Genomic DNA, 15,745 nt, shown 5'->3' on the forward strand with positions numbered 1-15,745 from the left:
GAAATTGTTGATGTTCAGCCAATTACTTTCTATTTGTATACAATGTTTTTCCTGTCTCCCCCCTCCCCAAATATTGAAAGCGCATGGCTAAGCTGAACTGCCTCATAATATAAAGTCCAGTTAGGAACAGCCATTCACCATTCCTACATCGTCTATATCTCAAGTTCTTAGCTATTCTGGATCGCTTGGAGTTAAATATAAAGTATTCCGATTTATTTTGCCATTGTTTTAGCACTGTTTTAGGGACTTCAAACAGGTAAAGTATAAAATAAATATGTAAGTTTGGGCAGATGAATCATTTTTGTTGCTGAAATTCAACTAAAAAGTGATAAATTTAATTTATTCGATTTTTATCTTCTGTTTAATGTCAGTCCAAATTTTCCCATAATTAATGAGAAATAATTTATTATGACTTTTGTTATATTTATTCCAAGATATCTGAAATATTTATTTACTAGGGGGATTCCAAGCTGTTGGGAGATTAAAAGCTGATGGGGGGGGAATATGTTTAGATTCTTTAATTCTGATTTATTACAATTAATTTGTAAGCCTGCTAAATTTTTAAACTTATTTAATTCGTTCTGTAAGAATGGGGCAGCTTTTATTGGATCTTATAAGGTTAACTGCATATCAACTGCATAAAGATTGATTAGGTGTTCTGTTTTTCCTATTGTGATTCCTTTTATATTATCATTATTTCTTAAATAGTTAGCTAAACATTCTATAACAAGAGTAAATAAGGTTAAGGAAAGGGGGCAACCTTGTTTAATCCCACTTTCTATTTGAAAGTATTCCAACTCTTGAGTTATTTATTTTTATACAGGCCCATGATGGGGAATATATGGCACCAAGGGCACTGGAAAATTTGGGACCGAATTTATAAAATTTCAATGCATTTTTAAAAAAATTTCCAATTAATGCTGTCAAAAGCTTAGCTGTATATATATCCAGTGCCACCACAGCCATAGGTTGCTTGTTTTGTCTACAATAACCCTTCTAACTGGATCAGAAATATGTCTGTTTGGTATAAAACCAAACTGATCTGCATTTATTATTTTTTCTATATAATTTTAAATTCTATTATTCAACACTGAGACAGAGATGTTATAATCTATGTTTAATAAGCAGATTGGCCAGTAAGAATCAGGTTTTAATAGGTCTTTCCCTGGTTTGAGTAGGAGTGCTATGCATGACTTTTTCCATGTTTCTGGGAGTGTGGCTCTTCCACAATTTCATTAAATAATTCATGTAGTTGTGGGATTAAAGTGTCTTTAAATTCCTCAAAACACTCAGCAGTGTGTTTTGAGGAAATCTACACCTGGTGATTTCTGTGTTTTTAGGTTTCAGATTATATCTTTTATTTCATCAACTGAGTTTTTTCCTCCAGCATTAACCTATCTTGTAAAATCATTTGGTTTACATTTGCTTTTTATGATATTCTTCTAACTTTATCTGATCTATATTAATAGTTTTATAAATATTTACAAATTCTTTTATTTTGGGTAAATCAAATATTCTATCACCTTCTGAATTCTTTCTGGCTACAACTCTGTTCTTCATTCTATGATTTCTGACCCTTTGGCTAATAATTTGGACCCTTTCCCATCAAATTCATAATATTTTTGTTTAAGGTATAACAAGTTAATCATTGTCTTATTTATATCTATTTTATCCCATTCTTTAAGTTTTTCTTCTAATTCTTTCCTAATTTTGATTGAGACGTACTGTCTGTATCTAGCAGTAAGTTTTTGAATTTCTAAATCCAAGATTGCTGTTTGTGTTCTCCTTTGTTTTCTCATTCTACTTAATTCTTGTATGCATATTCCATGGATTACAACTTTTAGTGTTTCCCATCCAAGCGTGGAGGAAATACCTTCCAATGTGTTCACTTTTATATACAGTTCTTAAGTTTCCTGTATTTTTTTCCTTCTTGATTCAGTTGCTAATAAGGGTGGATGGAGTTTCCATGTTGGTAAAAGTATCTCTTTAGACCCCTCAGTTAATTTTACATTTAGTGTAGCATGATCTATAATCTTAATTATATTAATTGCAGCGTTACTCACATTAGATAATTCTCCTCATAATATTAGGATAGCATTCTTGAGCATCATGCACTTTTGAGTAAAAAGTAAAACTATAGTCATTTGGATTACATTCTCCCCACACTTCTTATAGCCCATGGTTCTGAAATATCCCGAAAGTTTTCTTTGCATTTTCTTGTTTTACAATTGTCTTGATGAATTTAGCGTCCCTTTTTCATTATTCTCCAATTTTCTGGGAACCACCCCTTGGAGATTCCAATTTAGGTCTCCCCTACGACAGATGTTGCAGTAGAAAACGTTCTCAGCTTAAGTGTGTTTTTTATAAAGTTAAGTTGCCCAGCATTTGGTGCCTATATTGAAGTATATATTCCATTTTGGTTCCGTTTTCCTTCTATGAATATATAGCGACCTTGACCGTCTCTTTGAATTTTTTGTAATTGAAAATCAATATCAGATTGAATTAAAATAGCTATTCCCTGTGCCTTATTAGTTCCTGGTGCATAGAATTGTTTATCCCATTTTTTGTAGGCATGAAAGTGTCTCTAACAGTTATTTTATGTGTTTCTTGTAAGAAAATAATATTTGTGTTGGTCTCTTTTAGTAATTTCTGTAATCTATTTCGTTTTATTATTGTCCCTCCTCCTTTTGATATTCAAGGTACTTATTTGTAACTTACTTATATTATCATTTATATTTCTAGTATTCATATATATCTGACCATCAAATATAGATTCTTTCGCAGCTTAAACAACAGCAGAACTACTGAAGCCTTGAGAGAACAATCCCACAACTCCCCCTCCCACTCCCTCCCTGGATCATTCCGCAGCATTTCCCCAACATGGGCTGCTAGACCCCATAGGAACAGCATTTCCCCTGAATCCCCTGTTTTAACACAGCAGAATTCTTCGTGGGTGATCATATCTCACCCAGGCTTTCTCTTTGTTAAGCTTTTTAATATGACCTTACAATGAGAAAGATATAATGCTATTAGAAATTAACAGCGGTTATATCTGAGTTTTTCATGAGACATCCTCGATTTTTAAAGTATAAAGTTTTATGACAAATGAAATTTGTTGTAAAAAACAAATTTTTAAAAAAATTCTCTCTTCTCTCTTTAAAAATTTTCTCTCTTTTCTCTCCTTTCTCATCTAAACCTAATTGGATTTCTACGTATGAGTCCTTACACTTTTTAAGGAATTTTTTCTTCTTATACTGAATTGTTCTTTGTGGTCTAGCTGGTAGCGACTCCTCTCTTCTATCAGGTTCTGTTGGTTTTCTTCTCAGTGTTTTCTGTCTTTGAACTAAGTCCCATTCCTCATGTTTCATGCTCCTGCTTCCTCCTTTCAGGATTCTTTCTGATGTAAATTTTATAGGTAAGTCTATTTTCAGAGCTTTTAACGTCTTGGCCATTTCTTTTAAAATGTCAAATTGGCCACATAATGTCAAATCGTTGCCACTTAATGGCAGCCATTATGATTAATTGTAATGCTGAAAGGAATTATTTGCCACCTGAAGCTTTTTAGTAGTGGGTGAAACTCCTGTCGCTTTTTAAAGGTTCCTGGAGCAAGGTCTGACAAGATTAAGACAGGCTTTCCGTTAAACTCTATGTCTTTTACAGCTTTTATCTCTCGTATAAATTCTTCCTTCTTTGTATATCTTGCAAAGCAGATTATTATATCGCGAGGTCTTCCAGCATTTACACTTTTTGGTCTTAATGCTCTGTGTGCTCTTTCAAATTATCCTTTTATTTGAAAGTCTCCTAGTAACGATGACATCCGTTGTGCTAAAAAGATTTTAGTTCCCCAGTTTCTGCTGTTTCTATCAGTCCTCGTATTCTCACGTGAATACGTCTGCTCTGATTTTCTGCTTGTTCTAATGTCATCTTAATCTGAATATTTTCTTGATGTAATTGTTCAATTTTATTGTTTGCTGCAGCTGCAAGGTTAAATGCTTCTGAGGCTGTACTTTCAACTGCCTCTACTCTAGCATTAATGTCTTCCAATTTTTGTTCCAAAACGCCTTTCCAGTTTTCTAACACCTTTCTCTAAACTTGGTAAATTGGGAAGCCAGTTCAGCTCTCCACTCTAGTGGTTCCTCTGCTGGGGACCCATTTGTAGTTTTCTGCTGGCTGGGTGCCATCTTGCAAGGTTGTTTTATTTCTTCTTCTGGTAGGCTGGTTTCATTAACTTTAGTTTTAAAGAAGTCCGGTAATATTTTCCCTCTAAGTTCAGCTGTATTTGCCAGTTTGCTGTTTAAGCCTTGTATTTGTGATAAGTTTAGATTTAGAAATCCAATGTTTTAATCGCTTTGTTGTTGCTGAGGTCACTCAACCCATGTTTTTCTTCTTGCTCACATGCTCTGCCCCCTCACCCAGCATTTCTAATTCTAATACTGAAAGAAGATTAGAAGCTCATTACACAGATGTATTTGTTAATGCAATTTATATCTTGCCTTTCTACCAGGAGATACTTAAGATATCTTCAAACTTAAAATGCTCATTCAATAATAGTATGTAACACAAATATAAGTAACTAGAGAATAACTGCTGCAGTGTACCTGCTTTGTGTTTATCAGTCAGATGATTATGATCATCTTGGTGGAAGTACTCATAACAAGAAGTTCCTAGAAGCTCTTGTGGCAAATATCCTAAAATGGCTGTTGCGCTGTAAGGGAACGCGAATACATTATAGGTTTCGTGAATATCTGAAACTGACTTTCCGTACATCAGTACTTTTATTTATTTCAGCATCTCACAAAACACACACTGTATACCTTAAGAAACAGATGCTGTTGTCTGAAATGAAACAAAACTAAAACTGCTGTTAGTTTTAGCAGCCAAAACAGAACACCAAAAAAAGATTACCTCCTAATTTTTTGTTTTGTTTGATTAGGTCTAGTGAAAGGGAAACAACCACAGTTCTGAAACTATTTATTAAGCCTCAGAATCTTGTTTATTTTTTTATTTATACTGAATTTTTTCAGTACAAATGTTTCATGATCTGAAACTTATTTTAAAGACAATTACCAATATGGTTCTGTCCTTAACCAAACTTAACAAGAGAAGCAAAATAGATATAAGCTTTTAAGAATAAAAAATTTAACCATGATAAAACAAAGGTTAATACAATATATAACATACAAAGTTTAACAGGCATTTTTAAAATAACTAGTCCATCGTATAAAATTATAAAAGAGCAATGAATTAACAGTCCAACATTTTATAAACAAACATAGTGACAATACCGATTTCAAAAAGTATCCAAACCTGAACACTTTTTGACCTGACAGGTCTTCATCAGTGGGCAAAAATACAAACCATAATTATGGCCCTTAACTCAACAATCAATTCAAAAGATTAAATTCTCAAAATGGAACCAGTGAATCATAACTATGCAGATTCTCTATTTCTCATCCTGTGGTCAGTCTCTAGATGCACAAAGGGGGAAGGGAAACACACCATTCACTCTTGTACCAGAGAAGATAGATTGCTTCTGTCTGGAGCATCCATATACCATACCACAAAGTAAATAAGACTGTTGCTTAAAGCCAGTTTTTGCAATCCAAACACGGCAGCCAGCTCCTTCAGAGGCTTGGAGTCAGTGCACTATTGTCTTAAAATGAAAAAGACAAAATTAAGACTATTGTCTTAAAATGAAAAAGATGAAAATGCTTACCGTTGGTCTACAAAAACAAATTTTCCATCCATGGCAAAGCGTGTTATAAATTCTGTTGGCTTGACTTTTATCTCACTGCTTTTTTGTGGAACAGTGTAAGGGTGCAATCGACCAATGGCAACAAGACAGTTAAAGCTACTGTTGTCTTTTTCTGCATCATTCTCCTCTTCAACTCCCACCTCATTAGGAGGCCAGCTCTTCAGATACCCAGTGCAATGAACAGTACAGTACTTTTTATGATCTAATTTAGTCAAAACACAAAACAGTTTTTCATTTTCTTCTACAAACATCAGATACTATTATGGTTTGTGCTTTCCTAAAGGCATGAGTCCTATAAATCTACATCTAAGGCTGTGGTGTTAATTCGTTAGGATTTGTTTTTAAACACTATTCAGGTTTAGCTTACCTGTGGAAGCGCACTTCTAATCTTACATTAGATTTGGGAAGGAAGTCACAGGTGCTGGCAATTAAAACGTGTTCTCACATAAGAAAATTAAACAGTTTAATAACAGAGATTGCTTTCCTGTACAGTACTGTTTTGTTTGATTTCAAAATGTGCTACAATTTATATTGATCTAAATAAAATGCAGAAGGAACGTTAAGCTTAATCTGCATTTAAAACCCTGCCTATTTAGAGATTGTGTTTACATGTGTTCAGTTCAGGAGTCTCACATAACAGATCTGTGACTGGACTGGATTGACTCCAGACCAGTGAAGGAATGGCATGGCTAAATGCTTTCTTGTGAAAATAATTCCATGTGCATATAAACGTAGCATGCCAGGGAAAAGACTTGGCTCAAACCCTTCTCTATGGCATGTTAGTTTTATGTGTGTAAAGAGGTTCTCCCCCCTGCCACGTCCTGCTTCCAAAACACATGCACATAGAGGAACATTCAAACATGCAGCCCCACAAATGCAGTCTCAAGTGGTACACAAGTCCAATAACAAGTATATCATGTGTGTAGCTTAGTTCTAAGGCCTTGCCCATATGCAGCACAAGGGATACCTACATAGTATTTGTGAGAGACAGTAAGCATTAGATCAGGTAAACAGCCCAGTCTTATGAACTTAGGATGTGCTTTAGCAATTTGCTGGCACTGTTTCAGCTGAAGTGGGAGACAAGTTGAGATGTAAGTCAGGCATCACCCAGTTTGTATTGCCTACAGTTCATCCTAAGATTTCTCAGGGAAATAGAAAATTGTTTTGTTATTCCATTCAGTCTGTTATCTTTCTGTTTCCACATTATCTTCCAAGTACATAAACATAATCTAAATCATACTGGAATACTAGTGTATTCGAGTATAAAGGTATACTAAATAATCTATAAAGTATACTAGAACCTCAGTAAGTAAACATCTTGTCTCCCTACACAAAAGAGCACTGAAGGCTCTATACCATAAAGAGATGGTACTGTAAAGTTGTGCAATTGCAAAGTGTTACTGGTTGTATTCCTATAATAGATACAGGATGTATTTTAAAAATCTGAATACAAGATACACCTGTGCAACACACTATCTTCAGAAATGACTAATAATTCAATCTTAACTGCTGGCAAAATATTACTGAAGTTAACGCTAAGTTGTATTTTAAGTGGTCTTAGTCAAGTGTCATGCATTTGATATTCAGCACTCTCCTTGTAACATGTAGTTCAAAATAACTAGCTACGTATAGTTGGAGTGTTATGAATCTTTACAAATCTCCAGATTAGTTAGTGGAAGTTTGGTGCAGCCCAAACACAATGTGTTGGATCCAGTGCTGGCTCTCTTCCAGCAGAACAGATTTCTCCTCCCCGCTGCATCCCCCTCATGCATCCCCAATCTTTTCAAGTGTTGGGGGGCCCTCCAGAGCCAATTTGGGACACACGCAGGAGATTGCAATGGGGAGGAGAGCAAGGAGAACTTCCCATTGTGCATGCCGATGTCTGCCTATGCAATGCAGAATTTAGCTCTATGTTTGGATTGATGCAAGGTGATACTTCAATCCCCTATTGACGTTGCATGGGACGATGTGTCGAGCCTCGTTCCTAATAATAAGCAATAAAGCAGATGCTTGCTGCATATGAATATTGCTTCAGTATAAACTTCAAGCTACATGGAGGGCAATAATCTTAGATCAAAGCTAATCTCTTTCTGTATATCGCTGTACGTACTTTGAATGCTGAAGTCCAAATTCTTCAGCTTGCAATAAAATCCAAAAAGGATAATTATGTTCTGAAACACAACACACACTACATACCCATGCAAAACTCAGCATAGGCATATCCTGAGGACTGCAAATACAGACATCTCAGAAAAGAGAATGATCCATGCACATCATATATGACTGTAGATCTTTCCCTGTTCCATTAGCAACTTTGGGAACCCTGTATTTGCACTGGCCTTGGGATCAGCAGTTGTGATTTGTAACCTTCATTTATATTGCGAGAAATTTTCTCCATACCCCTGTAACATTAAAACTTAATGCCTTTCAGTAAGCTCTTTCAGGCTTCAAGGAGCCTACTATTCACACATACGTTTCACAATTTTAAGTCACTCACAGTGCATCCCTATACATGCCTGAGAAGTATGCCCCACTGAGCTCAATGAGACTTACTCCCAGGTAAGTCCATATAAGATTGCAGCCTTGCACTGTACAATTGTAATTCGCCTACAGTACCATGTTGGGGTGACGAAGAGTCGGACACGACTGAACGACTGAACAACAACATAGTACCATGTAACACAGTGTTTGAAATAGAATGTCCTTCACTTATTTAATAATACCTTTCTTTTTTGAGTTTGGTAAGGACTCCTTTTCTTCTTTGACTGTGTTTCTCGTATACTTTATTCGACAAAAAAATGAACGCCGAGCACCAGGATGCAGATGAGATGATCCTGCTTGAAAATCCATGTGAACTTGCAAACCAGCTTTTAAAGTTTAATAAGAGCAGAACACACAAAATCATGCTTGTCATGTGAGCTATGAAGAACAGTTTGCAACTACATTAAATTGCTCTAAACATGCTTCTAGCATATTTTCAGATTGCTTCTGAAACTTTAGCTCATGTAATTATTTAGAAATCTTTGATTAATTAAAATTTGAAAATGAAGGAGCATGGTTGACAGACTCAAGAGTGAGTAGCAGCAAGGTATTTTACAACCTAGGCGATGTTATGCATGATACAGTATTTAACTGGAGCTTAAGTTTAAACTCCATACAGCTTTCACCTCTAATCTGGCAGAAGTATAAAAGAGGTTGTGACAATATTCATACAAAAACCAGCTGTACATTACATAATGTTGTTATTATAGAAATAAGATGTGGTTACATTAGGACTGGCACTTAACATTTTCAATGTAGAGTGATTCTTGGTACTGAAGCATTTTATCCCATGCTTGACTACACCAGGTCTTTTCTATTGACAAGATCTATTGAACACAAGAAAAATAAACTAGTACGCCTGGTAAAAATGACATACAAGATCTTGGCACATATCTAACAGCTTAAACATTATTCATTTGCATTATATAAAATGCATTGTCCAAAATGCATTGTCTTAAGAGCACCTTTCAGTTGTGTTAAAGTACTCCCATAAGTACAAGTAAGCATTTATGGTGTTGCTCATACAAATCAGGGGTGTGTGAACATGTCTCCATATACGTGAAGACATTCAAGATTAAAATCATGAAATCCAAGCATTTTTTACTGCACACTTACTTTTGGTATCTATTAGTTTTTCTCTTGGTGAAGCATCTGAAGATGAAAGTTGCTCCTTCACTTTAGCAACATCCTTTGGATGAAGATAATCAAAAAGACTTTGCCCAATCAAACTCGCCTAAGAGAACACAACTTTATTAGCTTATAAACTGTGCATCACACTTCTCATTCTCTCTCTCTCTCTCTCTCACTCACACACACTGATAGTTTTGAAAGGGATAGTTCCCGAGTATCGTAATTATATCTTTTCAATGCAGTTGTATCGGACATGTTTGTTTTCAAATGAAACTTTAATATCTGGGTTTAAATAATTGCACATCAGATATTTTCCCATTATAGCACGGAGCACTAGCTGCCAATTACTGAAGTAACATCATGTAACCCTGAAATTCAAGGATAAGCAAGCAACTCACTGGTGTAACCAATAACGACGTATGTTGTTCACAAGGCTGTTTTGAAGTGTTAAAGTGGGGATTTCTAAATTTCACTCACAATGAACGATAAAAGGCCAACTAGACTCATGGGTGACATATCTATACCTTATATACTATATTAGCTGTATGGAAAGTAGCAAGGGTACCACTGGGGCTGGGCATCATCTCCCCCTGTATTTCAGACCAGGTATGATTATTCCTCAGGAATAATCTCTGGCCAACTTGCTGGCAGTGTACGCACAGTGACAACTATTCTTATAAGCAATCTAGAAGGCTTTGAGCTTGGTATACATGGATCTTTGAATGTATGTCAGAGGCCCAAATCCTTCAAATTTAAATGGGGGATTTAAATGTGCAGTGATAGAGCAGTGCAGTGATAGAACAGCAAAACAATTAAAATGGAATTATAATAAATTCCTCGACACTGATTCTGTACATGTTAATAGTTTCAAGAATGGGCCTTTAAATGATCTTGAAAAATCCCCCCCCCCCATTCCTCCACATACACCAAATCTAAAATTGTTCTACTGAAAACAGGAAGTTTCCTCTGATACTCCATAACTATAACCCAGCTCTAAGAAACTGTACTTTCTAATAAAAGAAAAATGATTTTAGATACAGCACAATATCACCTACCGGGTCATAATTAAGTATCTTGGAAACAGATTCTGAAACAAACAGGATTTTGCCTCTGTCACATCCAACTACAAAGAGGAATCCATCTGCAGCCTTTAAGTTAAGAAAAAAAAATCAAAACACAAATACTAATTAGTGAATATAGGCAGAAAGAATAAGACCCCAGTACACAGGAAATAAATTGGATAATTTATTAGACTTTTAGCTTTGTTGTTTTAAATCTGTATTTTAAATCTTTGCATTGCTGCTAGGTTTTACGCTGCTTTTATTCAGGTTATATTGTTATATTGTGGTTGTAATGTTTTTATATTTTATATTGTTTTACTGTGTGCGTGTTGGTTTTAATTTCTGTGAATTGCCTAGACAGCTTCAGCTATTGGGAGGTATAGAAATGAAATTAAAAAAAAAAAGTCAACAGTATTTTTAAACATCTAGGTTGTATAACTGATATGAATATCTTGCCAATGTTAAAACATCTTCCCAGGCTTCTTCTGTGTTTCCTGGCATATTTCAAAGTGCTGGCTTTATACTTTTAAAGCCTGCCAGAGTTTGAATCCAAATGTTCTTTCTTCCATCAGAGGAAGGCTCCTTCTGTCTGAGGAAGGGAGCCTTTGAATCCAACCCAGGATGTCTGAAGAACCTTAAGGCGCAATCCTACTCAGATAGGCAGCTGCAGCTGCCTCCGAACTTGGAGGTGACTGCCTATCCAGTGCAGGGCAGGAGAAGCATGGAGGGGATCATTCCTCCCGCGCTTCTCCTGCCCTGCATTTTCGGCTGGATAGCCGAAAGGGAGGGCAGAGGGGGGGAGAAGGCTGCTGTACGACACACTGGATGTGTCGTACAGGCATTTCTGCCCTCCCCACCCGAGAACGCCCTCCGGGAAAACCCTTTTTTGGCCGCTCCACACTCCTCTTGCAAGCGCGGAGCGTGGGGCTGTCCTGCGTTGCCTCCGAGGCAGCGCGGAAGTGAGGGGAGGTCAGTTCCCGGAAAACCAGATATCCTATAGCCATCTAGCGGCCGTAGGATTGCTCCCTTACACTCCCATATGAACCTACGTATTTATTGAAGTTATCTTCAGCAGCCCTTCTCAAGAGGTTAGCAGAGTAGCAACCAAAGACAGACTTTGATGTGGTGGTACTTCAGGTATGGAAAAAACTCTTCAGAAATGTTTGCCTGGTATCTTCTTGAAATCAGTTTTAGCCTAACCCCTAAAACTTTTTTTTGTCCATTTTTAACTCCCCAGTTCTTAATTGAGCAAAGGAAGAATTTTAGTCTTCAACTAATTTTGTGGAATCTTCAAGATCACCCAAGAGAAGGGTATAGGATCAAGTGAAATTTTTCAGGTATATACAGTGTTCCGGATGATAAAATATTATTGTATGTTATTAATAAGTTAAATTGGATTTGTTTTTCTTATAATGTTGCATGCATCATGCAGGGTAGTTTACATAGGGAATCAGAGACTAATGTGTTCACTGAAGACATCTAGCTTGATCCATTGCATTTCTCACCTTCATTGTGCTCTGCAGTATTCTCAGTTCAGTTTATAGGTTCCACAAATTGAGAAATAAGTGAGTAGCTTACCGTTGAAATTACACACACACACACACATCATTTTCATATAGATAGGATGCTAATTCTTTATGAGCTAGTCCGTTTTTAACATCTCACTTTAAGGCTATCAATTCCTCTACCACCACATCTTTTGCTACTTTTTTTTGCCATTACTTGAGATAGCTCTATAGGACAGCCAGTACTGCAGGACAGAGTGAGAAATGACATCCTAATCCATCATTATTCTATTTATGTTTTTAAAAAACATTTTATTGACCTTCCGGGGGCTGCTCTTCAGCCCCCCATAAGGTCAACAAAAAACAGAATATGTCATTCAATCAATAGACTATTTCAAGAAATGGTTATTATGACAGTTTGTTTCTTCCTTGCCTACTCTGGTTTTAATGGCCTCTGTGTGAGGGAGGAAAGCCCCAGTCCCAGCTTGGTGAAGCAACAGCAAGTGGAGGAGAGGATGATGGCAGTTTGCCTTGTTGGCCGATTCTTCCTCTCCTGCTCCCATGGCAGTACGGTGTGCTGAAATGTGGGACTGGAAACTAAATGTCTATTGCTGTTAAAACTGTAGAATGTAAGCAAAAAGTGCAAAAACCTAAAGAAATCTAAAAATATTCAGACTTTTGAAGGAGAAAATATTTTAGCAAGAATTTTACTCACAAGGTTGATAGAAATAAATCAATAATACATTCTATCAACTTTGTAGGACAATGAGTGAACTCCCCTCACTTGATTCAAAATTAGATCAGCAACTACAAGCATCATTCGAGAACAGTTAAGACGACGCTTTCCTCCCAAGGGTTCTAAATTGAATCATGTTGGTTTCACCATATCATGTTGCAATAATTTTTCATTTAAAAAGAGTAAAGAGCGGCTGCATTCACTCAAAACAAATTGGTTTTCATCCTAACAAATTGTTTACAGCATTTATTGACTTGAAAGGGGTCTCTGATTCTTATTTGGACTATTTATGTTCAAACAAGTCTTCAAGTCTGTTGTGGTCAACAGGGCAAATGGTCAAATGAGATCATGACAAATTGGGGTGTAAAACGGATGCATTTTTGCCCCATTTTTAATAAATTTCTTTTTGAGACACCCTCCAAACTTCGTCTAAAGCAAATCCCATTGTTACATGCAGATGCTGCTGTGATATTATCTTTAACCCAACTGGGTTTTAAGCAACTATTACAGGCCTTTTCAAATCGTGATTAAAAATACCTCACTGATTTTCAGTTTTAAAAAATCTAAAATTATGGTTTTGTCCTAATTATGGAAAAGGTTCTATTAAGGGGGAGTACTCTGAAACAAGTTCAAGACTTTAAATACCTGGGACCCCATTTTCAATATGATCTCAAATGACACTCACAATGTAAATATGCACTTGAATCTGTACATTGCAGAACCATTCCACTTGTCCATTTTTATTATACCCAAGATGACTTTACTCCTCCTCCAGCTCTCAGGGCATTTAAAACTCAGGCACTGGCTCAACTACCATATGGTATCCCCACATGGGTTGAGATAACAAATTCTGCTCTGAAAAACGTCCAGGCATTGTCTTGTGCTGCATTTTGGAAGTACTGACTGTGTAGGATATACAACCATGTGTTTGAAAACTGGTGTAGGGTTTATGGAAGCCAGCGTGGGCCTGGCCACTAACATTTTGGTTGTGCCTGCATTTTGTTTTCTCAATATCTAGTTTCGCGTATTTTATGTTAAGAGACTCATATTCTAGTAAATGCTCCCATACAATTCTTCATAAAATTAGTTCAACTGGAATTTCATTTGAGCCCTTTCTAATGCTTGAGCAACAACACGCATATTAACTCATGGTACTTCATCTTATTCGATTTCTCTTAAGAATACGCAAGCTCATTGATGGGGAGAGCAATCCTATGGTCCCTGGGCGAGTGTCCCAGGGACCACAGGATGGCTTGCATTTCACCCTTTAAGGTCAGGGACAGCACTGTGACCTCAAAAGGGGGAGATCCGCCCCCCTCCCCAACCCCTCACAGCTGGTGTGGAGAGAACTATTCCAGCTGCCTCTCTGGGGTCAGAAAATTGATCTTGGAGAGGGAAAAGGTGACATTCCAGTGGGTGGGGAGGAGAGGAGAGTGGAGTGGAATGGAGTGGAGAAGCCAGGACATGATTTATCCTGAGCCCCTCCAGCCTCCTCCCCTCCCTTTCCAATGCGCCCTCACTAAAATTCCTGTCTACCAAAAAAGATCGGAGGGCAGGCAGGCAAAAATTGCCTCTGCTGCTCCTCCTCACCTCCTGACTTCAGTCCAGCAGGGCATGGGAATCTCAGAAGCCTCCAAGTTCAGGGGGTTCTGAGCAGCGAGGACTGCGCCCTTGATGTCCTACTTATGGTAATAATCCAGGAAGATTTTTGAGAATTCTGTTTCAGATTGTATGGCACATGTACTTTTATAATGGATCATATAATTTATCCTCTTTTGACTAGTTTACCAGGGTGTCCAGATTATTATGGTTACGCATTGTCTATCAGGTAAGATCCCATCCATTCCTCAGCATAGGCATGTTTTTTATAATCATTATGTGCATTTTTTATAATCATTATGTGCATAAGAGCTCAGCTGACTAACTACCTAAACCGGATAAATTGTACCTTTTGTTGTTCTGTTATTTGTGTTTTGTATTTTAACCTGACAGAGCCAGAATCATAAGCTAGTTTCAAATCCTGGTTTCAGACTCTGGCTTGTTAGGGAAGTGACAAACCAGGAGTCCCAGTTTAGACATCATCCTAAGCTTCTTTTTTTTCCCCTCCTGGTGAGTTCCTCGTTACTGAGGCTGCTCCAACTGCTGGAAGCAGCAAAGCAAGAGCAATCAGGCAGCATGCACACACACACACTAATTTTGTGTAAATACGGCCACTGTCAAGAAAAATTTCCACAAATGCGCAGCATATAAAATGTGGATATATATTATGAAAATAAACATACTGATAAATCTTTATACACAAGCAGCAAGGATCTGTCTAACTTCCCTTGGTCCATATTTACAGCACTCAGATTCATTCCTTAAACTGTTCTAAATATTATGATGATGTGTATTTTAACTGTAGCAGTCTATGACGCAATCTAACAAGCTTGTTGGCATGTGCTCTTGATTTCACGTTGATATGTAGGGGGGTCCTGAAACTCTGTTCACCAGGAAATTCAGAAGTAGCTTTTAATGTTGCTAATGTAGTATCTATTCTAATGTTTGTTTTGTATTATAAGCTGTCTTGAGGTCATTGTGGCGGAGTATACATTTTTAGAAGTAAATAATACGATATGAGGCAGCTGCTATTTAAGGATATACCTGATCCCTGACTTTTTTTTTACACTTACCTTAAGGATTAAGTGTTGGAGTTCATCATCTTGCAAAAATGAAGGCTTATAACGGACCTCTGAGTAAGAACTAGTAGAACCTGCAAAATGAAGTTATTTATGAAGTAGACCTAATAAAGACCAAAAAATATGTTTTACAGAGTCATTCATTTACTAGGAGAAGAACAAGAACACACAAACATGGATACATGGTAGTTCTCATTTCAAACCGGCATCCTTATTCTTTTTTTATGAAACCTGTCATGGAACTCAGTATCAGTTTTGTAAGTGGAACCAAGAAAAAAGCATACGATGTGCGCACCCCCCCACAGAACCAGCCAGCTACCTCAGTTATCTAGGAAAAT

The 15,745-nt window shown here is 37.0% G+C and overlaps 1 protein-coding gene across 10 annotated transcripts in view; it reads right to left on the reverse strand.

The window, feature by feature from the left end:
* BMAL2 (basic helix-loop-helix ARNT like 2) overlaps positions 1–15,745 on the reverse strand; it is a 52,219-nt gene that overhangs the window by 15,451 nt on the left and 21,023 nt on the right. For all 10 annotated transcript variants that reach the window (XM_084811113.1, XM_084811110.1, XM_084811109.1 and 7 more), the window contains 6 exons: positions 15,402–15,481; positions 10,483–10,575; positions 9,413–9,530; positions 8,479–8,622; positions 5,717–5,957; positions 4,599–4,705 (listed from right to left, as the gene is read on the reverse strand). In XM_084811113.1, coding sequence (XP_084667239.1) covers positions 4,599–4,705; positions 5,717–5,957; positions 8,479–8,622; positions 9,413–9,530; positions 10,483–10,575; positions 15,402–15,481 — 783 coding nt within the window. The remainder of the gene's footprint in view (positions 1–4,598; positions 4,706–5,716; positions 5,958–8,478; positions 8,623–9,412; positions 9,531–10,482; positions 10,576–15,401; positions 15,482–15,745) is intronic.

This window comes from Heloderma suspectum, chromosome 7 (assembly GCF_057233095.1).
Source record: "Heloderma suspectum isolate Gila_16-S chromosome 7, 16-S_ref, whole genome shotgun sequence".
Taxonomy (NCBI): Eukaryota; Metazoa; Chordata; class Lepidosauria; order Squamata; family Helodermatidae; genus Heloderma; species Heloderma suspectum.